Genomic DNA, 22546 nt, shown 5'->3' with positions numbered 1-22546 from the left:
GATGAGCACTGCAACCCCAGAGTCGGTCACGACTAGACCTAATGGTCAGGGGTTCCTTTACCTTTACGGATGCCTTGATAGAGGCCTCCCCCAAAAAAATATTCCCGGGATTCCCAAGGATTGGGAAAAACTGTTAACCTAGCACACGAATTGCAGGACCTATGACTCTCCAGATCCCAGATCCACCTAACATGGGATGAAAGCAGCTGTAGGCAGGGCTACATTTTACTCACCCCAGACTCTGGAATCAGCTATATGGCTGCAAATACAACATTTTAAGTGTGTTTTAAGTACATTATAGAAATGCAACACTAGAGGGCAATGGTGAGCTAAGGGCAAATTCAATATATACTTTAAAATGGTTTTTGTTTTGTTTTTAAAAAGCATTTTCATAGTGGGTTTTTTTTATATATGTGTAGATCCAGCCCTAGTCAAAATCTTATATAAATTATAAATTATATAAATTATAGCTGGGGACCTTTTTGCTACCATTGAATTTTCACAATCACTGTGGCATGTAAATTAAAAGCTCAGTGAGCTCAGCTGCGCCAACTTTTGAAATACTGGACATGCCTTAATGTGGTCCAAGTCAGAGGGCTGGTGTTAACCTTCAAAGCTCTTAATTTTTGGGGTTCGAGTTATGCATAGGTCTACCTTTACCCATATGATCCTGCCCAGTTTGTTTCTGGGCCCAATTCCAGGTGCTCTCATTAGTGTTTGAGGCCCTATATAACTCAGGTTCTAAATATCTTCATGACACGTTCCTTGCCTACAGACCCTCTTTGGTGTTAAAACCAACCAAATGGGCTTTCTTAGTAGCTCTGCCCAAGTTAGGGTGGGTAAGAAATAATATTTAAACTCAACCTCAGATGCTCTGATCCTTTTACCGCTAGTAAAATCAATTAGATTAGCAGGCATAAGCGATAGGGCATTTTCAGTGGTGGCCCCTGTGGTTCTGAAACTTCTTTCCAGGTGAACTGTACATGGTCCTTGCAGTGAAGGCCTTCAAATAGGTCTTTATAATGTAGCTGTTCCGCACTTCATTTCCCTACTGGGTGTTTTTGTGCTGCTGGTACTTTGAGTCTTCAAGCTGTCCTAGAATCATAGAATTGTAGAGTTGGAAGACTTTAAAGGTATATAGCAGGCATAGGCAAACTCCGGCCCTCCAGATGTTTAGGACTACAATTCCCATCATCCCTGACCACTGGTCCTGTTAGCTAGGGATGATGGGAATTTTAGTCCCAAACATCAGGAGGGCTGGAATTTGCCTGTGCCTGGTATATAGTGTGTACCCAGCCATAGTCCAAAACATTTGGACGACACTAAGTTTGCGAAGTCCGGTTTAAACTGCCCTTAAGAGGAAGTATCAGGCAGAGAAGTGGCAAAAGTTGAAAGCAAAATCTCATTTTCTCACCTTTTGTTGTTTCGCTCTTTCTAATCATGAACGAGCCAATTCTGGTGTTGGGAAGCAGCAGAAGTTCTTCAGCTTTTTCTCTTCCCAGACCTTCAAATAACCAACTGTGGGAGAAGGGAGGCTGGGGTTATATGAGTGAAAAGGCAAACTGGTCTTGTCCACAGAAATGCAGACTTAACTAGGGAAGTACCATATACAGTGGTACCTCGGGTTACAGATGCTTCAGGTTACATACGCTTCAGGTTACAGACTCCACTAACCCAGAAACAGTACCTCGGGTTAAGAACTTTGCTTCAGGATGAGAACAGAAATCGTGCTCTGGCGGCGTGGAAGCAGCGGGAGGGCCCATTAGCTAAAGTGGTGCTTCAGGTTAAGAACAGTTTCAGGTTAAGAATGGACCTCCGGAACGAATTAAGTACTTAACCCGAGGTACCACTGTAATGTATTTTTGGTACTGCTACTTTTTTAAAAAAAAAACACTGCGAATGTAGACGTCCCCCAGTAGCTGGAAAATTGCTAGTTACGAATGGCAAGGGAGATCCCCCAAAATATGGTGCTTTCTGTATGTGTAAGAGAGATTTATACCAGGGACAGGGAACCTGTGGCCCTCTAGATGTTGCTAGACTCCAACGCCCATCATTAGGGATGGAGGGGAAATTCAATTCAGTACACATTTTAAGTCATATCTATCAAATCCACACTTTCTGAGACAATACGCAAGCCAAATCACAGTGAAGCAGATTGGAGGAATTTAGGGGTAGCCCTCCTCCTGAGCTGAAGTGTGATGTCAATATCGTCCCACCCAAGTTGAATCAGAGAGTGCTCTGCTCCTCTGTTTTTTCTGTACAAAAAGCAGCATGTTTCTCTATCTACCTTGTCATCTATCTCTAGGTCCACAGGCTTTGCAAGACGTTGAGGGTGTCCAAAATGTCCCCTGCAAAGCACTGGAAAACTCTGGGTTGTTTTGTTGTTGTTAAAGCACAGCGGTAGGGAGTCTTTCTTCAGTTAAAGGCATCATTTAATTTTAAAAAACTCCTACACAGCTCTTCTTTATCACCCCACCCCATCTCTTCAGAACTCCCCTAGCAGTGTTCTAGAGAGTGTTGCGTTGCAAGCAAAGTTTTTTTTAAAATGTGCATGCAAAAATTTACACCGCTCAGCCACCTCTTATTTATTTTAAGGCAGGAAAGAGCAAAATAATTTCTGCTCCCCTGAGCAAGAGACAACCCACACTCTCCCCACTGCTTATATGGGATGATGGAAGAAAGTGAATCCCTTTTGCTTTCCACACAAAAAGTTTGGGTTCCATCCACTTTGGTCAAAAGATGGGAATGTCATAGTTGGTTTTAGATTATTCATTATAGTGAACAAAGAAGCACAGAGGTTTATTTTATACAGTGGCTCACAAGCCAAATTACTATATATCCTGACACATTATTCAGGTCCTTATCTATCTATCTATCATCTGTCTGTCTGTCTGTCTATCGTCTATCATCTATCATCTATCATCTATCTCTATCTCTATCTCTCATCTATCTATCTATCATCTATCTATCTATCTATATCTATCTATCTATCTATCATCTATCTATCTATCATCTATCTATCTATCATCTATCTATCTATCTATCATCTATCTATCTATATCTATCATCTATCTATCTATCTATCTATCTATCATCTATCTATCTATCTATCTATCTATCTATCTATCTTATCATCTATCTATCTATCTATCTATCTATCATCTATCTATCTATCTATCTATCTATCTATCTATCTATCATCTATCATCTATCTATCTATCATCTATCTATCTATCATCTATCATCTATCTATCTCTATCTATCTATCTATCTATCTATCTATCTATCTATCTATCTATCTATCATCTATCTATCTATCATCTATCTATCTATCATCTATCATCTATCTATCTCTATCTATCTATCTATCTATCTATCTATCTATCATCTATCTATCTATCTATCTATCTATCTATCTATCTATCTATCTATCTATCATCTATCTATCTATCTATCTATCTATCTATCTATCTAATCTCTATTATCATCATCTATCTACTGTATCTGTCTGTCTGTCTAGCTTTTTTATACAGATTATGATTATTATCAATTATATTTGTATCCCACTTTTCCTCCCAGGAGCCCAAGTTGGCTTACATAGTCCTCCTCCCCATTTTATCCTCACAACAACCTTGTAAGGCAGGTTAGGACTATAGGCCCAAGGTCATATAGTGAGCTTCATGGCTGAGTGGCGATTTGAACCCTGATCCCCGGGTCCTAGTCTGACAATGCTACCTGACACATTTCTATGATGCACAAAATACAGCTGTGCCAAGACAACACTGGGCGTTTCCTCACCCGTGGTAAACCTTTGCTACACATTTTTCCGGGATGTAGTTTTCTTGACCTGTAGTGAGGGAACGGGCTCTCCACCAGCCTCCTTCGCTGCAAGAGAGAGAGAGAGAGAGAGAGAGAGAGAGAGAGAGAGAGAGAGAGAGAGAGATGAAATGCATATTGAAATTTACAGTCATTGTAGCGAAACAAGGCAAGTGGGGAAAATGGTCTAAAATATATCCCTGTGGGTTGTGAACTCTGACAGACATATGAGGGATAAAGTTGATCATTAGTGAAACTACTAGACTTCCTCTTTCCACCCATTGTATAAAAAAAGAAACTCAGTAAAGTTAATGAGACTTCCTGTTTCCAGATGAGGTAACATCTCCCCCTTCCCCCCGAATCGTATGTCAGCTGCTCATTTCGCTGTTGTCTCTGCCGGAGATTTGCAATTTACAACTCTGTCATCTGTCTGGAATACCCACATGCCCGTTACAAGAGGAAGATCGTTTCTCTGTGCTACTTTAGGTCAAGGATGAGGAATCTCAAGTCCAGCGGCCTAATGTGGCCCTCCAAGCCTCTCTGTGTGGCCCTCAAAAGTCTCCCCAGGCCACACACCAGTGTAAACAAGAGATGCATGTCAGGGCAAAAATCTTAATTTTACATCCATTTTAAAAATGTTTGGGCATGGCTGACCATTCAATAGGATGCACTCACCTTAAAGGTAAAGGGACCCCTGACCATTAGGTCTAGTCATGGCCGACTCTGGGGTTGCGGCGCTCATCTCGCTTTATTGGCCGAGGGAGCTGGCGTACAGTTTCCGGGTCATGTGGCCAACATGACTAAGCCGCTTCTGGAGAGCCAGAGCAGTGCACGGAAACGCCATTTACCTTCCCGCCGGAGCGGTACCTATTTATCTACTTGCACTATGACATGCTTTTGAACTGCTAGGTTGGCAGGAGCAGGGACTGAGCAATGGGAGCTCACCCCTTCGCGGGGATTCGAACCATGACCTTCTGATTGGCAAGTCCTAGGCTCTGTGGTTTAACCCACAGCGCCACCCGTGTCCCTTTGCACTCACCTTACATTGTTTAAATAAAAAGAATAAATAAAGGTGATTTCATTGTTAGCATATTAATAAGCATTTCCAAAGAATGATGCACACACACCGCTATCTAGGGATAAAATAGGGCTGCCATATGTCCAGGTTTTCCTGGACACATCCAGGAATCAGATTTTTGCTGAATAGGCAATATGTACGGGAAAACCCAGACGTATGGGAAGTGAATTGAAGAATACACTGTCCTTGAGTTGCTTAAATGTTAAGGTTAATATGAAGCCACTGTGATTGTTCACATGCTAACTTTAGCAGGGCCTGAATGCTCTGGGTGATATTTAACTAAAAATCCATACTAAATAGCGCCAATGAAATCGACAAACTCAAGCAAGTCGTGGCTCATTCAAGTCCATTGTTTTCAGTGGGTCTGCCCTGAGTATGTCAGCCTAATACCATCCTGTATAGTAAAGGTAAAGGGACCCCTGACCATTAGGTCCAGTGGTGGCCGACTCTGGGGTTGCGGTGCTCATCTCGCTTTATTGGCCGAGGGAGCCAGCGTACAGCTTTCGGGTCATGTGCCCAGCATGACTAATCTGCTTCTGGTGAACCAGAACAGCACACGGAAACGCCGTTTACCTTCCTGCTGGAGCGGTACCTATTTATCTACTTGCACTTTGACGTGCTTTTGAACTGCTAGGTTGGCAGGAGCAGGGACTGAACAACGAGAGCTCACCCCGTCGTGGGGATTTGAACCGCCGACTTTCTGATTGGCAAGCCCTAGGCTCTGTGGTTTAACCCACAGCGCCACCCACGTCCCATCCCATATACACCATCCTGTATATTTGACTGCAAAGCTGGGATCTTTGCAGAAACTTTTCAAGCGCCCGTACCACTGATTCTAACAGGCAGACTGTTGAATGATAGGGGAAGTAACATTTTCTGTCGCTCTCGGTACAGAAGTTGGCAGCGTAGCCCCATGGCCCGTTCTCTCATTTGAGTTACAGCTTTTGGGCTGGGCTGCAAGTTCCCTGAGCTTTTTTTCGTGCCTCAGCAGAATCAAAACAGGAAAAGGAACGTTCCACTAAGTGCTGACTTTCACGCATGTGGGCTACAGTCTCCAATGCGTGATTGGTACACAACAGGTAAATTTGAGCAAAATCTACCCAGTTTTTTATTTCTTTGTAGACAAGCAAACGCCCGTTATGAGCAACACCCTCTGAATCACCTGAGCCATGCAAAACACCTCAGAGCCCTAACCCCTTAACAGCAGAGCTTTCCTTTTTGCCCAGTTATTTACAAAACAGAGACTTTCGGTTGTTTCTTACACATAGGAAAAGTGACTTCACCCCCTCAGTTTCACATGCGGAGATAGAGAGGAGGGGGAATTTGTTGGAAACTACTTAAATCAGTTGCCGTTGATAGGGTTCGGAAACCATTTTCTCCCCCAGCTCAAATGGACTAGAACCTTGAGAGTTGTATGTTTTATTTCCAGTAGCTCACGGGAGCCCGTTGGGTCTCCTCTTCAGACCCTCACATGTCCCCTGACCGTTGATGTGCAAACCAATTTTGCTGCCGCTGCCAATTTTTGTGGCACGAAGGGAATGGGGACACCTAACCAAAACTGCACTTCTCGGCAGCACAGCATTGAATAATGTAAATTTCTCAGCTGTCCTTCAATTTAATGCAAGCTTCTTTTTTTGAAAATAAAATAAAATAGGAAGGTACTCACTCTGATATCACACGCAATTTTTCTCCGACGTGAAATATAGGTTGGCTTATATCCGGATCAGGGTAGTTGTCAAGGACAGCAAGGAAGTCACTTCTATGACCTGAAGAAGAGTGAAAGATGCAAAATATGAAGTCAATATGTTCACCAGAATCCAGTCATAACCTTGGTGCATCCAAGGCCTTGACCCAGTATACCTGAAGGAGCATCTCCACCCCCATAGTTCAGCCCAGACACTGAGGTCCAGCTCCGAGGGCCTTCTGGCGGTTCCCTCCTTGCGAGAAGTGAGGTTGCAGGGAACTAGGCAGAGGGGCTTCTCGGTGGTGGCCCGCCCTGTGGAACGCCCTCCCACCCAACGTGAAGGGAATAAACAACTATCTGACTTGTAGAAGACATCTGAAGGCAGGCTTGTTTTGGAAATTTTTAATGTTTGATGTTTTATCGCTTTATTATCATTATTATTAATACTCTGTTGGGAGCCACCCAGAGTGGCTGGGGAAACCCTGCCAGATGGGCAGGGTATAAATAATAAATTCTTATTATTATCCCACAATAATATGTTTCTGAAGATGTGGGCCAAAGTGAATCCTAGTACAGTGGTACCTTAGTTTATGAACTTAATCCATTCTGGAAGTCCGTTCTTAAACCGAAACCATTCTTAATCCGAGGTGTGTGCTTTCCCTAATGAGGCCTCCTGCCGCCGGTGCCCTTCCACTGTTCGGCTTCCGTTCTTAGACCGAGGTAAAGTTCGCAAACCGGGACGCTACTTCCGGTTTTGTGGAGTTTGTAAACCGAATCGTTCATAAACAGGATTGTTCTTAAACTGAGGTACCACTGTACTTCATTTCTGATAGATTCAAATCCAGTACCTAAGTCTGGTGAGAGATGTTGACACCTCTCTGGAAATGTCATCTTTTGAAAGGGAAGCTCTTCGTTTAATATCTGTTGTCGGGGGGGACTCAGTCCCTGTGGTGACTCAGTGGGGAGATCAATGCACTCTGCACATGCCCAAGGTTCCCTTGCATTTATGCTTACCTCACATGTTCCTAGGTTGAGCCCTAGCACTTAAAAAACAGAACTCCCACGGCCGTGTTGCCTCACGGACATGGAGTCCCCTCAAAGGAACCCGAGAACTGTGGTTTGCTCCTCACAGAGCTCCAGTTCCCAGCACCCTTTAAAAGAAATGCAGTTTCCAGGATTCTCTGGAGAAAGCCATGTGCTTTCCCATTGGCGATGTGATCTTAGTCTAACATAATGAATGAACTGCACCCCTTAAATGCTATTCAGACTGCCCACTAACCCTCTCTTCCCAACTGGTTCTCAAAGGGTCTGGCAGGAGAGGATGGGAAAACTCAAGGACAATCAAAGAAAAATGTAAACATTTCAGTGTAGTACAGTCTAGTAAAATATTCTGTAATTATTATTATTTTTGTGGAATATGTAGCTGCTTTCTGGATGTCTCATGGTGATATTATGAAGTAGTTGTGTTCTATGTGTTTATATATATAAATTATTAAAAATATAAAATCATATATATATATATATATATATATATATATATATATATATATATATATATATATTTGCTTTCGTAGATTTTCACGGGTACAGGAATGCAGGTTTTGGTGTCCTCGGGTGTCTTCCCGTGTAAAAGTTGGGGTGTCTAGGCGACGTTTCGACGAGGTCTCACTCGTCATCTTCAGGCTGGTGCTTTCGGCTTCTTGTTACTGGAACAGAGCAAGATCTCAGTGTTTGAGTTCCTATAAATACTGTTGAGGGGGTGTGGTGTATAGCCTCCAATGTTCTGGGCAGAGAGGAAGTTCCCAGGCTAGTGTGCCTTTTCTTCTTTTGTTCCTTAATTACTTGAGGGATATCTTGAGTGATTTCTTGAGTGATATCCTGAGTACCACTTAGGTGGGTCATTAGGTGTGGATTAGTTGCTAAAGTCTTTGTGTCTTGACCTCTTGAACTTTGTGAAGAGTTTTTCTGAGAAGAAGGCTGTACTGCACTTAGTTGTGCTCTGGCTTGGCTTCGTGTATAGGGGCGAGCTGTGGTTTTGTGGCCTGTGTCAGCCAGATCTGTGTAGGGATTGCAGGGGGGTGCAGCATCCGGAGGTGCCACCATGGTTTGGCTACTGGATGGTGTCTGTAATTTATCTGTGGAGAGGGTCTGGGTTTGGGTCTGGTGTGGTTGATTGGTGATAGCGTTCTGTGTGCCTCTGGATCTGGTGTCAGTTTTTGTGGGGAGGGCTAATTTCCAGATGTCTGGCAAGCGGGATGTGTCGTCACGCTTGTTCATGTTGTGAGGGTGTTTCTCTATCTCGATGGCTTCCATGATTATTCTCTTGTGGTGATGTTCCATGTTAAAGAGCAATCAACCACACCAGACCCAAACCCAGACCCTCTCCACAGATAAATTACAGACACCATCCAGTAGCCAAACCATGGTGGCACCTCCGGATGCTGCACCCCCCTGCAATCCCTACACAGATCTGGCTGACACAGGCCACAAAACCACAGCTCGCCCCTATACACGAAGCCAAGCCAGAGCACAACTAAGTGCAGTACAGCCTTCTTCTCAGAAAAACTCTTCACAAAGTTCAAGAGGTCAAGACACAAAGACTTTAGCAACTAATCCACACCTAATGACCCACCTAAGTGGTACTCAGGATATCACTCAAGAAATCACTCAAGATATCCCTCAAGTAATTAAGGAACAAAAGAAGAAAAGGCACACTAGCCTGGGAACTTCCTCTCTGCCCAGAACATTGGAGGCTATACACCACACCCCCTCAACAGTATTTATAGGAACTCAAACACTGAGATCTTGCTCTGTTCCAGTAACAAGAAGCCGAAAGCACCAGCCTGAAGATGACGAGTGAGACCTCGTCGAAACGTCGCCTAGACACCCCAACTTTTACACGGGAAGACACCCGAGGACACCAAAACCTGCATATATATATATATATATATATATATATATATATATATATATATATATATATATATATAATTTTACATTTCATTTTCAGCTTTTGCAAATATTTTGACAAGAAAAACCGAATCTTTACAAATCTAATTTACCTTCCCCTCGACTTCCCTCCCCTCCTTTCTGCGGTTATTTTTTTCATATCTTTTTATTACTGCATATCCAATTCATACATATTTACAAATTTCCCCTTGTCTTCCCCTTAATTCTCTCTTACTGCACGTGTTCGTATCAGTCCCTCAAATGTTTTAATTTGTATACAATGCGTCTTCAAAGAGTCAATGAATTTTCCCCATTCTATTTTAAAAAGACTTCCTCCCTGATTTCTTGTTCTTCCGGTGAGTTTCACCATTTCTGCATATTCCATTAATTTTAATTGCCAACCTTCCTTTGACGGAATTGTTTCTTCCTACCATCTTTGGCCATAAATCGTTGTCTTCTGTGTTATAAATCAAACACTGCTAGGAGTTCTTTCTTTTTGTTTTCCTTTTTTTTAATCAATGAAAAATTCAGTGTGGCGAAAGCAAATTTTTATTCTGAAAGTGTGGCACAGAGAAATTTATTTTGAGAACCATTGGAGGCCCACAGTACCTCTACCTAAGAGCTGCATAAAATCCTGTCAAACCCTCTTTAGTTGCCATCACTTATGTGGCACCTGAATGCCATCTCTCAAAGCCTAGCTGGCAAGGCATTTCAGGTACATATTCAGCCCTGTTCACTACTAAGACTAGGCCTGCTATTGCCACGATAGCTGCTATCTCCTGTCTCTGGCTGAATATTTATCCTGGGCCGCTACAATCTAATCAGATGATGCCACGTTGATTTTCTTATGTCAAACAAGCAGTACATCTTTATCTTGCCAATAGTCTAAAAATAGTTTGAGGCTTAAAAATAGCACAGGGCGGAAATGCAAAACCACAGGAAGTCAGAAAAATCAAGGTCGCCTTCCTGTTCAGTTAGCAGTTGGGCTGGGTACCTCTTGACTTGGCTAGCTCCTCTGCCAGCAGCACAGCTGCTATCGACAGAGAAAACAAGGACACCTTCGTCATCAAGGCACAAGATAACATTTACATGTCCTGTTTGCTCATGCGTAAATTTATCGGGAAGTGAGGTTGTAAGGAGAGACCACAACATAGCGCTTTGCATTCAGGAAGGGGTTTGTAGCCCATCCTTGGTGCCGTACCATTTTTGCTTGTTTTCTTCTCCCTCCCAATACATTTTCCTTTTGTGCTGTGTGTCTCTAGGCTGTTAACCTGGGGACAAAAACTGTCCTGTTTGCAGTGATCTGTAAACTGCTCTGGAAGACTCTTTTTTGGGGGGGCGGGCTAAAGAACAGGATGATGGTGAATATATTGGGCAATTTCAGTAGCTCAACAGCACAGTTCAGAATGTAAGAAGGCATCATTTTCCATTCCACCCTGTATTAGCCACATGCGGCAATGTTTCCATTCTCCTGCAGTTCACCTCCCTCTAAAAACTACATTGCTCATCTCACTGTCTGCTGTAATGACATCATGTAACTTATATAATTTACATAACCACATAAATTAAGCTGCCATTATGCTATTCCACCCCGTTCATTTCAGTGCAAAGAAAGCATAGTGCAAATGGGAGCGAGGAAGCGATGAATTGCCTATTGTTTCTGGACTAAGAGCAACAACGACAGTGGATCCAATTGTATTTGCTGGAGCGATTTCCATACCAGACATGGGACAAATAAGCGAACACTGGGAACTTGCCCTCCCTGACATCTCAAGTTAAGATGACCCAAGAGCCTGTCAGGGTTTTGTAACCACCCATTGCACCAGATTTTGTAGCCGGTGGCACTTGTGAGCAGGATATTCTTGCATAGTTGCTGGCCTTGTTTAGCGCATGGTGAGCCTCAGTCCAGAATATCTGAAGGAGCGTCTCCACCCCCATTGTTCTGCCTGGACACTGAGGTCCAGTGCCGAGGGCCTTCCGGCGGTTCCCTCACTGCCAGAAGCGAGGTTACAGGGAACCAGGCAGAGGGCCTTCTCAGTGGTGGCTCCTGCCCTGTGGAACGCCCTCCCACCAGATGTCAAAGAGAAGAACAACTACCTGACTTTTAGAAGACATCTGAAGGCAGCCCTGTTTAGGGAAGCTTTTAATGTTTGATGCATTACTGTATTTTAATATTTTGTTGGAAGCCGCCCAGAGTGGTTGGGGAAGCCCAGTCAAATGACGGGGTATAAACAATCAATTATTATTATTATTACAGCCCCTCTCCACACACCCAAACCTTGACTCTAGCCCTTTCCTGAGAGACTCCAAAAAGGATGCTAAAACTCTGAAAACTAATGGAAAGCAAGTGGGATCTGCGAGAAAACATTGCTATGTGGAGTGATCCTGTTCAGATTTCTAGTCAAGCAGCCAAGCCCGCCTCCAGGATATTCCATTCCACTCCCCACCCAAGTTCTCTTCTCCCTCATCCCAGTATTTAGCATTATGTGGAACGTAGTCCTCATTATTGCTTATTTCTTATCCTTTGCACAGGTGTGTGTTTCTCTAAAGCGGGGGTCAGCAAACTTTTTCAGCAGGGGGCCAGTTCACTGTCCTTCAGACCTTGTGGGGGACCGGACTATATTTTTTTTTGGGGGGGGAATGAATGAATTCCTATGCCCCACAAATAACCCAGAGATGCATTTTAAATAAAAGGACACATTCTACTCATGTAAAAACATGCTGATTCCCAGACCATCCGTGGGCCGGATTTAGAAGGTGATTGGGCCGGATCTGGTCCCCGGGCCTTAGTTTGCCTACCCCTGCTCTAAAGGTTTTTTTCTTTTCTTTTTGGCATTTCTTAAAACTTTGGGAACAGCCAAGCCACAGGCCGGGCTTGACCTTACAATTGAAAGGTAAAGAAGATCTTTGTTCTTTTGCCTAAAGGTGTGCTTTTAAAAAAAAGTCTTATAAAACCTTTTTCACACTTAGCAGTTTGAAATCCACTCCTTGACTTTGGTATGAGATACAGAGGCAGCTTAGGGGAATGCAACCAGTTTTGTCCGTGCTGGGTGCAGGACCTCAGGGGACCCCGAAACGATGAAATAGAATGGAAGGTGAGAGGGGTGGGGTGTGAATTTTGGCGTTGCACAGGGTGCCGCTGAAATTCGGGACCCCAAGGTTTGCGAGATGCAAACTATAGCTTGCAAGTGATGCATCAAAAGTGTGAAGCACCCAAGAGCTAAGATTTAGGATCAGGGCAAAGTTTATTGGGGGGTGGGTGTAGGTAAGTGAGCCCTTAGTGAAACCCACAAGACCACCCCTGTTTTGACCAAACTCTGATGGAACTGTAATTTTAATTCCCCATCATGTCATAGTGCAGCTCTGTGATATGGAGGGAAATTAGAACGCGACCCCACAACTGTGGGGGCCTTGTGGGAAGTTAAAATGGCAGCTCCCCAACTCAGTTGCCCAAATTATTTGAGTCCTGCTTGAGGGGGGTCCCAGGTCAGAGTCAGTAGGGGGACTTGTTGGAGGTTTGGGATGCTGACAATTGCCTGTGGCCACTACAGTGATACCTCGGGTTAAGTACTTAATTCGTTCCAGAGGTCCGTACTTAACCTGAAACTGTTCTTAACCTGAAGCACCACTTTAGCTAATGGAGCCTCCTGCTGCTGCCGTGCCGCCAGAGCACAATTTCTGTTCTCATCCTGAAGCAAAGTTCTTAACCTGAAGCACTATTTCGGGGTTAGCGGAGTCTGTAACCTGAAGTGTGTGTAACCTGAAGTGTCTGTAACCCGAGGTACCACTGTATATGCTGATGCTGTCTCTGAAAGACATTTTTTTCTTCTCATGTCATGTCTTGTAGGCTGTTCGTCAACAATTTTTGGTCTCCCTTTCTCTTCCCACACCTCCTCCTCCGAAATTGTAATTCAATTCAATTTAAGCACACTTACCAGATTGCCAGGGTGTGATATTTATCTCAGGCGTGGTTTTTGTTGTTCTTATAGTGTTCCCCATTGTTCTTCCTTCAAAGTGCGAGCTTCAGAGCTAAAGTAGCAAAGACAGATGCAAAAGCTTCAGGTTAGCACCTGCTTTGCTTACTAACATTTAGTAGCTTGTTAGAAGAAGAAGAGGGACACAGGTGGCGCTGTGGGTTAAAGCCTCAGCACCTAGGACTTGCCGATCGAAAGGTCGGCGGTTCGAATCCCTGCGGCGGGGTGCGCTCCCGCTGCTCGGTCCCAGCGCCTGCCAACCTAGCAGTTCGAAAGCACCTCCGGGTGCAAGTAGATAAATAGGGACCGCTTACCAGCGGGAAGGTAAACGGCGTTTCCGTGTGCGGCTCTGGCTCGCCAGAGCAGCGATGTCACGCTGGCCACGTGACCCGGAAGTGTCTCTGGACAGCGCTGGCCCCTGGCCTCTTAAGTGAGATGGGCGCACAACCCCAGAGTCTGTCAAGACTGGCCCATACGGGCAGGGGTACCTTTACCTTTACCTTTACCTAGAAGAAGAAGAACGCAGGCATATACTTTGCATTGATCCTTCTTCTTAATTATTTGACGTTCTGCATGTGTCTGAGAAACACATGCATTTGCTTAAGTTCTCACAACTTCCCTGAAGTTGTCACAACAGTGGCCGAAAACCGCAACCAGAAACATTGCTAAGAACTGATGTATAAAACAGTATTTTCCACTGATGTTGTATTTGCATAATAGGAAGTTGCAGTCAAAGCATGAAAAGTATCTGAAGAAGTGTGCATGCACACGAAAGCTCATACCAAGAACTGACTTAGTTGGTCTTTAAGGTGCTACTGGAAGGAATTTTTTTTTGTTTTGACTATGGCAGACCAACACGGCTACCTACCTGTAACATGAAAATTGTGTGTGTGTGTGTGTTTGGGGGCACCAGGGACAATAAGACGTCAATATACTTAGTCTACGCAAACTCAGGCATACAAAATACTGTACACACTCTGTCTCCCCAAATCAGTCTCTTTTCTCCAGGGTTTCCCCCGCTCCCACTCTGCCTCAGTTTGCTCTCTGTTGAACCACAGAGGGATGGAAACCATTCCCTGAAATGTATCCACATACCCTCAAGAATTAAAACAGACAGCGCTGGTTTATATAAGGCACAGCTTAGTTTCATAACAATTTCAGCAAGAGACGGAGGCTTGGTTCCGATTTTAACACAGACTCGCCTAATTTGCACTCCTCAAAGCAATATGCAGACTGAAACACAGCTAGCCTTCAAAGCCCACACTTCTACGAATTTTGTGATTCTCTGACCGAAAATGTGTACAAAAATGTGTAAATCAGGAGAGAGTCTGCATGGGAATTGTCCCCCCCCACCCCCAAATGGCCTATGAAATAGTCACTGGCAGACTAATAAACTAAAAGGCTGAAAAGTCCATGGAGTCAGTGTTATAATATACCAGATTGAATGGTGGGGATCTTCTAAGAGGTCTTTTTGTAGCTAAGGTTATTCCTCAGTGTGGAAATCTGGGGCGTTTTGAAACCAAAACAGTTGGAGATAATACAGAACAGATTTATTTGCTCTTTATTGGGTCTCCCACCAAGAGCACATGTGACTGGAGTAATTTCAAATTTATTTTATGTTGGAGGCTGTCGTCTTTTATTTTTTTAAAAAAAACTGAGACATTTGGTAAATGAACTGGCAGAATTGTGTACAGAAGGGCAGCCTCGTTCATTCTCCCCAAACACCCGATAGCTATCAGTAAATTGTTACTGAGGAAATATGGACTTGACTGAGAGACGCATTTTGCTGCGTAAATGCAGCTTACAATTCAGTATTAAAGCACGGCTCTTAAGAACCGTCTGCAGAATAATATACGGACACCGTGATTTTATCCAGATTTTCCAGTACTTTGCCTGCTTAAAATCGCACTGTAGGGAAGAGAAATACTTATCTGAGGACTTTTTCTCTGCAAAACAGTTACAGCCCTGGATTTTTTTTGGACTATGAAGTCTAATTTTCTGGGAGATTCAAGAAAATCCCCAGAGAGTAGCCCTTTGTAGAAGACACCAAACACTACATGTTATACTGTAAATTGTATGAAACAGACAAAAATAATTAGAGAACTCTTTAGTGGTGGTTGTTCCTCACGGTAATATGGAAAAGGGTAAATATCTGTTGTCCAGTTCAGACAGGTATGTAATGTTTAACATAGCTGTATTTGCAGTGAGACAATACCATGTTGCTTCCTTTGAGATCTAAGATTCTGTTTTCCCTGTATATTTTATTCCTAATATGGGCCAAATTTTTATTTTGATGTAATAACTCTTTTAATTTTTGGTCACATGTTTCTGCTGGGCTACAACCAGCATGTGGTTTCTTCATTAATAATTTTGCATGTAAATCCATATGTCAGTGAAGATAGCATACAAAAGTAAAAATGTATTAGGGGAAACTGCAAACGAAAACGGTCCTTTTAGGGAAAACGCACACTAAAATGCCGGCAAACTTTTTTTTTATGAGAACTTAAAAATATTGCAAACTCATGCTGAAATGTGGTGAAAGAAGATTTGAAAAATGAGAAATTGATAGGCACTAAAATTGCAGGATCGCCTTGTATCATATGACCCCATTCAGCTGCTTCGATCTGATAAATGTGCCACATAATACTCTTTCTACAGTTGTAACAAACTTGATATTTTAGTGTGGCAGCAGCTACACTTTGGAAGTTCCTGCCTACTGACACCTGTCAGGTGCTATTGTGTATGCTTTTTGACACCTACCTATAATATTTTTGCTTAGGCGAACCTATCCGGACACATAAATGTTGATGTGCTTTAATCCCTCTCTCTTTTAGATATACTTTTAATATTAACTATTTTAAAACCTTATTAATTGTATCTGACTGGCTTTTTAACTGATAATTTTAATATTTCTTGTAAACCGCTTAGTTTTAAAACCAATCAGCTGGTAATTTTTGTCAAATAAAATAAATACGAATTGGCGTATTCATCGGTTCCAAATTCCAGCTCTGGTTTTTCATCAGCCTATAGGGACTTTTACTTACTCTGTCGGGGTCTCACATAGTTACCTTGAAAGCCCAAACTACTGTTTTGTTCCATACTAAATCTTCATCATACTTTTTGGGAAAAGGTATGTATGGACTGCCTTGTTCTGTGGGATTTTATCTGATGCGGTATTGATTGTTTCGTCATTTATAAATGTTATTATCCTGCCCTCCAGGTCAACTGAAATTCTTTTCTTAATTGAAAGAAAAAAGCTGAAAGCCTAACTAGACTTACTTGAGAGTAAGCCCATTGAATCCATTGGGAGTTACCTCTGGGTTAACTTGCCTAGGATTGTGCTGTTTAAATACTAGCAAAAGGCAGCAACAAAATGAGGGGGAAAGGATGCAACTGGTCTTTACCGAATCAGGCAGTTGGTAGATTTAGCTCAGTGCAATGTCTACGTTTTCAGAAAAGGTTTCAGAAAGGGGTTCTCTCTCAGTGACACCTGAAGATGCCAAGAGATGATCCTTCTACCTGTATCTATTAAGTCATATTATATTGTAGTGAAAATAGCATAACAAAGATGCATTGTATCAGGAAAACCTGCCCGCTAGAATGTGTCCATTAGTCAAAACGGCAGACAGGAATGGGTTTATTGGGAGAAATCTGCACTACAATGCTGGCGAATTTTCACGAGAGTTTTCAAAGGAACAGAAAATTCACAAATTGCTGCAGATATATGGGAAGCTGGATTTTCAGATTGGGGAAAATGAGAAATGGAGAGAACAGAAATTGACAGCTCCACCCCTAATCAGGGGTGATGGGGGTTTGTGCAACAACAGATGGAGGACACCAGGTTAGATATAAGGCTGCTAGGAACTACCAAGGCAGTATGCAACCCTGAGGTCAAGGTGGAAAGTTCTTCACAGTGACCCTCCAGGAGATGAAAAGGGGCTTCTAAACTTGCCTCTCCAATTGCATAGAGCAGACCCTTAAGAATAACAGGAGATCTCCAGCCAGACTTGCTGCCGAATGAGCATCGATCTTATTCCCACCCACCAGTTGCGTACACAGCCTGCCTCCCTAGAATCCTAGGAAATGTAGTTTACCCACCACAGACCTGGAATTCCCAGCACCCTTAACAAATGACAGCTCTAGGATTTGGGCAGGGGAGTGCTTTAAATGTATAGTGTCTTTTTTATTTTAAGTAATTCATTTCAGAGGTAGTCAGGAAAATGGACTCCTTCTCCCAAGTCAAAAGTAGGCTTAGAGAAGAGAGAAAGGGCTCCAGAGAGAGTGGTCAGCTTCAAGATACTGGAGTGAAATTGCCTCTCGTATCTTCCACTGCGACCTTGTCAAGACATGCAAAGTATTCTGTGAAATGCAGGGCTTTTATTGTCATTTAACACGTTCACCGAAGGACTTCTTACTCTGCTTTGGAACAGGAAGTTAATGCACCCGTTTTTCTTGCAATGTCTTGCAATTTGCAAAGGCAATTTGAAAGAGGCTGTTTGTGGCGTGGAAATTCACCCTGCTTTTGCCTCTGCTGAATGGGTTTTGCAGGCTTTTTTTATGGCTTCGGAAACCAGCAAAACCGACGTAGCCAGAGGCAGCGGTGCGACGAAAGAAAAATGTGTGCATTATATACCATGGGAAGTGATGTGCCTCTCAAACCGCTTCTGACTTTCTTAAAACAAGCAAGTGAAAACGGTTTTCTGCCTCCATCCGTGGGGCCGAATGAGGCATCCTAGACGCAGCCATGTTTGATGCCCGCATGCTTGCCCTATTCCGTTTTGAGCCCCTTCCCTTCCCTGCCCCTTCCCTGCCTAATACATTTGGGAAAGAGGGTAAGAACCGCTCTTCTGTATCCCACCAGTGGCCCAAGCCCTCCAGCATTCTGTTCTCACAGCAGCCAACCAGATGCACAAAGGAATTCTGCACACAGACCACAAAGCACAACAGTCCTTTCCCCTCCAGTGGTATTCTGATATTCAGAAGCATCACTGCCTCTGACAGAGCACAGGCACGAGGGTTGGTCACCTTGGATATAGCCTTACGCTCCTTTAAAGCCTGCCAAACCAGAGTCCAATGCTGGCTTTAACCTTTAAAGCCCTATACGACCTAGGACCCACGTACCCACGGGACCGCCTCTCCTGGTATGTCCCACGGAGGACCTTACGGCCTTCAAACAAAAACATCTTGGAGGTCCCGGGCCACAGGGAGGTTAGGCTGGCCTCAACCAGACCAAGGCTTTTTCAGCTGTGGTGGAACGCTCTGTCACAAGAGACTAGGGCCCTGTGGGACTTGACATCTTTCCACAGGGCCTGTAGGACGGAGCTGTTCCACCAGGCCTTTGGCCAAGGGACAGTCTGACCCCCTCCTTTGGTAATCCTCATAGAACTCTAGCCCAATGGTTGCCATTAATTTGATTTTGAATTGATTTTAAAATGAATTGATTTTAGAATGCTGTGTTACTTTTATTGTTGTTAGCCGCTCTGAGCCCGGCTTTGGCTGGGGAGGGCGGGATATAAATAAATTATTATTATTATTATTATTATTATTATTATTATTATTATTATTACATCCTGTAAATTCCATTGTGCGAAGTAGTTTATTTTGCCTTTCCCCCTCCATATCTAAAAGAAGCAGGGTCTGGGCAGAGAGTCACCCAGAAGGTCAACAGGGCAAGGCAATTGGAGAATGCTCCCCCATCTCCTTCTTGTTCACACTGCTTGGATGCTCAGAGAGAGCGCGGGAGCCACAGGACCCCCTGTAGGGAATTTAGGCCCTGACAGATGCACCTGTCCTTTTCTTTCACCTCAGCCCCAATACAGTGTCCCCCCAAACTGGGGTCTCCAGCTGTTTTTGGGCTACAACCCCCATCATCCCTAGCTAGCAGGACCAGTGATTGAGGATGTTGGGACCCCAGTTTGAGGGACACTGCTGTATGTGATGGGTGAGGGAAGGGAGGTAGCTCGGTGCCAGAACATCTCTGCCTTTTGTACGGAAGGTCCCAGTTTCTTTCTCCAGCATCTCCATCTGAGGCTCAGGATGTCCCCCTGCCAGAGAGCAGCTGCCAATCAGTGTAGACTATACTGTGCTAGATGGACCAAAGGTCTTATTCTATATACAGCAGCTCCCTATGAGGCAGGCTGTGCAGAAAAGCGTGTGAGGCATCGGGGCAGGTTTAGCTCCCACCTCACCCACGGCTTTCACTGGAATCGGTGAATACAGAGATGTGGTTGCCTGCTATCCTATTTTTGCCTCGTTGAGGAGCTTCTCCCTTGTACCAGCCTAAAGAACTCATAACCCCCCACAACCTTTTCTCAAGCAGAACCACCACAGCTGCCTTGGGTTGGGCAAGAACGCTCAACGTTTCTGTGCGGCAAGGGGCTCACCCGGCCCTGGATTCCAGCAGAGCTTACCTTGCGTTTAGATGCCAAGCATAGTGCCCTAGCCCTCTTCCTTCTCCTCTTCCTTTCACCAGCGGCGCCTGGCTTCCATGTCGCTTGGAAAATGCCAGAGGAGAAAGCAGGTTCAGTTCTGATGCACACAGCCGAGCGAAGTGAGGCTTTGGGAGAGTTCGGCAGCCTATCATGCAGCCCCGTTCTTGCTAAACAAGGCGCATACTTCCTCTGTGAGAAATAAGGAAGGGCTCCGCGTATTGCACGAGATAAGTTCCTGTTGCTAGTTGCTAGCTGGGCTGGGATCTGGTCTGGGGCACTTTTGCTCTCCTTTTTCGACAAGCTGTTTTCATGTCAAGTTTTTTTGGGGGGGCCTGCGGTGGTGCAAGCGGTGGCTGTGGCTGTGCAAGAAGCAAAGGAAGGGGTCCCCCTGTGCATACGAAACCTTTGTGCACTACAGGTTTCCAGTGGCTGTGGCTCGCTTGTGCCGTTTATGTATTTATAGCTTGCTGCAGGCCTTCCTTCCTCCCCAGAGCCCAGAATGGCATGTTGCATCATGACACTCAGCTGTGCTCAGCCCAGAAAACTGGCATTGTGGGCATGCAGAAAAGCAAGCTTCGGTGTCAGGGATCATAGAATTATAGAGCTGGAAAGGAACCCTGAGAATCCCCTAGTCTGGAATTTCCCAAACTTGGGTCTCCAGTTGTTGTTGGACTAAAAATCCCATCATCTCTGACCACTGGTCCTGCTAGCTTGGGATGATGGGAGTTGTAGTCCAACAACAGCTGGAGACCCAAGTTTGGGAGACAACTCCCTGCAGTGCAGGAATCTCAACTAAAGCATTTATGACAAGTGGAAGGTTCTTAGGCAAGGTGGAAGGAGAAAGAACTTGCCCATGTGAGGATCACCTGGTGGAAACCCTTACACATATGGTTTTCAGTTGTAAACTATATGCTGATCTCTGCCAGCAAATTCTAGATCAACTCTGTTTCCCTAATTGGAAACCAGAGTGAGAGATCATACATTTTCTATTACTGGGGAATGATCAGGAGCTCACCAAGTTAGTGGCTCAATATCTCTATTTGGTTTTTTGTCGTCGAAATACACTGCAGACGTCTGATCTCCCTGGAGACCAAGAGATGTGACGATAGACTGCTCTGCCTCCTTTCTTTTAGCAAATGTTTTGTGCCACTGGGGAAGTGGTAATTCTGTATTGATTTGTTTTGGAAGATGTATGTGATGCCAATAAAGGTTTTACGATATGATACAATTTATGACAAGTGGTCATCCAGCTTCTGCTTTAAAACCTCCAAGGAAGGAGAGTCAACAACTCTTTGGAAGAGTCCCTTCCACCATCTTACCATCATAAAGTCCTTCCTGGTGTTTAGTCAGAACCTCTTTCCTTGCAACTTGAATCCATTGGTTCAGGTCCTACCCTCCAGAGGAGGAGAAAACAAGCTTGCTCCATCTTCCATATGACAACTCTTAAGATATTTGAAAATGGATATCTCCTCTCAATCTCATCTTTTCCAGGCTAAACTCCCTCAACCGTTTCAAGTCAGGCTTGGTTTCCAGACCCTTGACCATCTTGGTCACCCTCCTCTGCAGATGTTCCAGCTTGTCCATATTCTTCTTAAATTGTGGCACCGGGAACTGGATATGTGATTCTAATGGTTATATGGGGTTGCTCGTGCGTAAGTTGCCGCCACTCCTGGCTAGGTAGCCTGGTTAAACCTTTCCTGGCTGGACAGCCCTTCACTTCGTGGCTGTTCAGTCGCTAGCAGAATCCGTCAGTGGGCGTTTCTTGAATTTCTTCCAGCAAAGAAGTTCTTTGACGCCAAGTCTCCGCCTACTTTCCCTGCGTGGAAGTCTTCTGCGCAGGGTGGGTGTGGGTAGTGGAGGACCTGTGCTCTCCCCGCTGGTCTCCAGCGAAGAATCCTGGAGCCCCCTCTCCGATTCCCCCATCCACCCCCCTTTATCCCTGGTGTTACGCTGATTTCCTTCCCCAGCTGCTGAGTCCCCTCTCTCCCTGCTTGGCCCTTCTCCGGCATCGCTTGGGAGCCCTGCCTCCACTTCTGGCTCCGATGTCAGTTCCCTGACAGTGATGAACTGGGATGTAGAACCCCCTGGCTCTCCAGATGTTGATTGAGTCTACAAGCCCCAGCCAGCATGGCCAAGAATCAGGGGCAGTAGGGGTTGTGGGCCCCAACATCTGAAGGGCTATGGGACCCCCGTTGCTGACTTGTTCACATAAGAGTTGTGTCTAGCAGCTAGACAGACACCAGTCAGTGCAGATTATTGCTCAGGGAAAGAGTAAGACTGACCTGGAAACGTTTTTTATTGGATCTTACAAAAATCAGAGGACACCAATTGGTTACTGGCACAAATGGAGGCAAGCTGGAATTCAGTAGTATGATACCCCAGGGACCTTTCGATATAAACACAATGAGTTTTCAGGAAATTATATGTTAGGCAAGCATTCACATAATGAGTCAACCTTTCGCATTGATTCCTATGGGGAAGTTTCTAATGTGTTTCTGAGCACAGTATGTTAACCCCCAAATGACCACAAAAACCCCCTGGAAAACTGTCTGAAACTTTGCAAAAATGCTCTCTTATTTGTCTGATCTCTTCCCTTCCTTCCCACCATGATTTC

The 22546-nt window shown here is 44.3% G+C and overlaps 2 protein-coding genes across 2 annotated transcripts in view; one reads left to right on the top strand and one right to left on the bottom strand.

Annotated features, from left to right (window-relative positions):
• Nucleotides 1-20345, bottom strand: part of SLA (Src like adaptor) — a 30015-nt gene extending 9670 nt beyond the window's left edge. Inside the window, exons 1-5 of the mRNA XM_081919005.1 lie at nucleotides 19912-20345; nucleotides 13463-13556; nucleotides 6561-6660; nucleotides 3799-3885; nucleotides 1415-1518 (exon numbers count right to left, since the gene is read on the bottom strand). Of these exons, the coding sequence (XP_081775131.1) occupies nucleotides 1415-1518; nucleotides 3799-3885; nucleotides 6561-6660; nucleotides 13463-13526 (355 nt within the window). The 5' untranslated portion in view covers nucleotides 13527-13556; nucleotides 19912-20345. The remainder of the gene's footprint in view (nucleotides 1-1414; nucleotides 1519-3798; nucleotides 3886-6560; nucleotides 6661-13462; nucleotides 13557-19911) is intronic.
• The window catches only part of TG (thyroglobulin), a 171829-nt gene that overhangs the window by 105122 nt on the left and 44161 nt on the right, over nucleotides 1-22546 (top strand). The gene's annotated exons all lie outside the window — the stretch shown is intronic.

This window comes from Podarcis melisellensis (genome assembly GCF_964234715.1).
Source record: "Podarcis melisellensis genome assembly, chromosome: 7".
NCBI classification, from domain to species: Eukaryota; Metazoa; Chordata; class Lepidosauria; order Squamata; family Lacertidae; genus Podarcis; species Podarcis melisellensis.
Note: the sequence above shows the minus strand (reverse complement) of the source record. Positions and strands in the feature narration are given on the sequence as shown.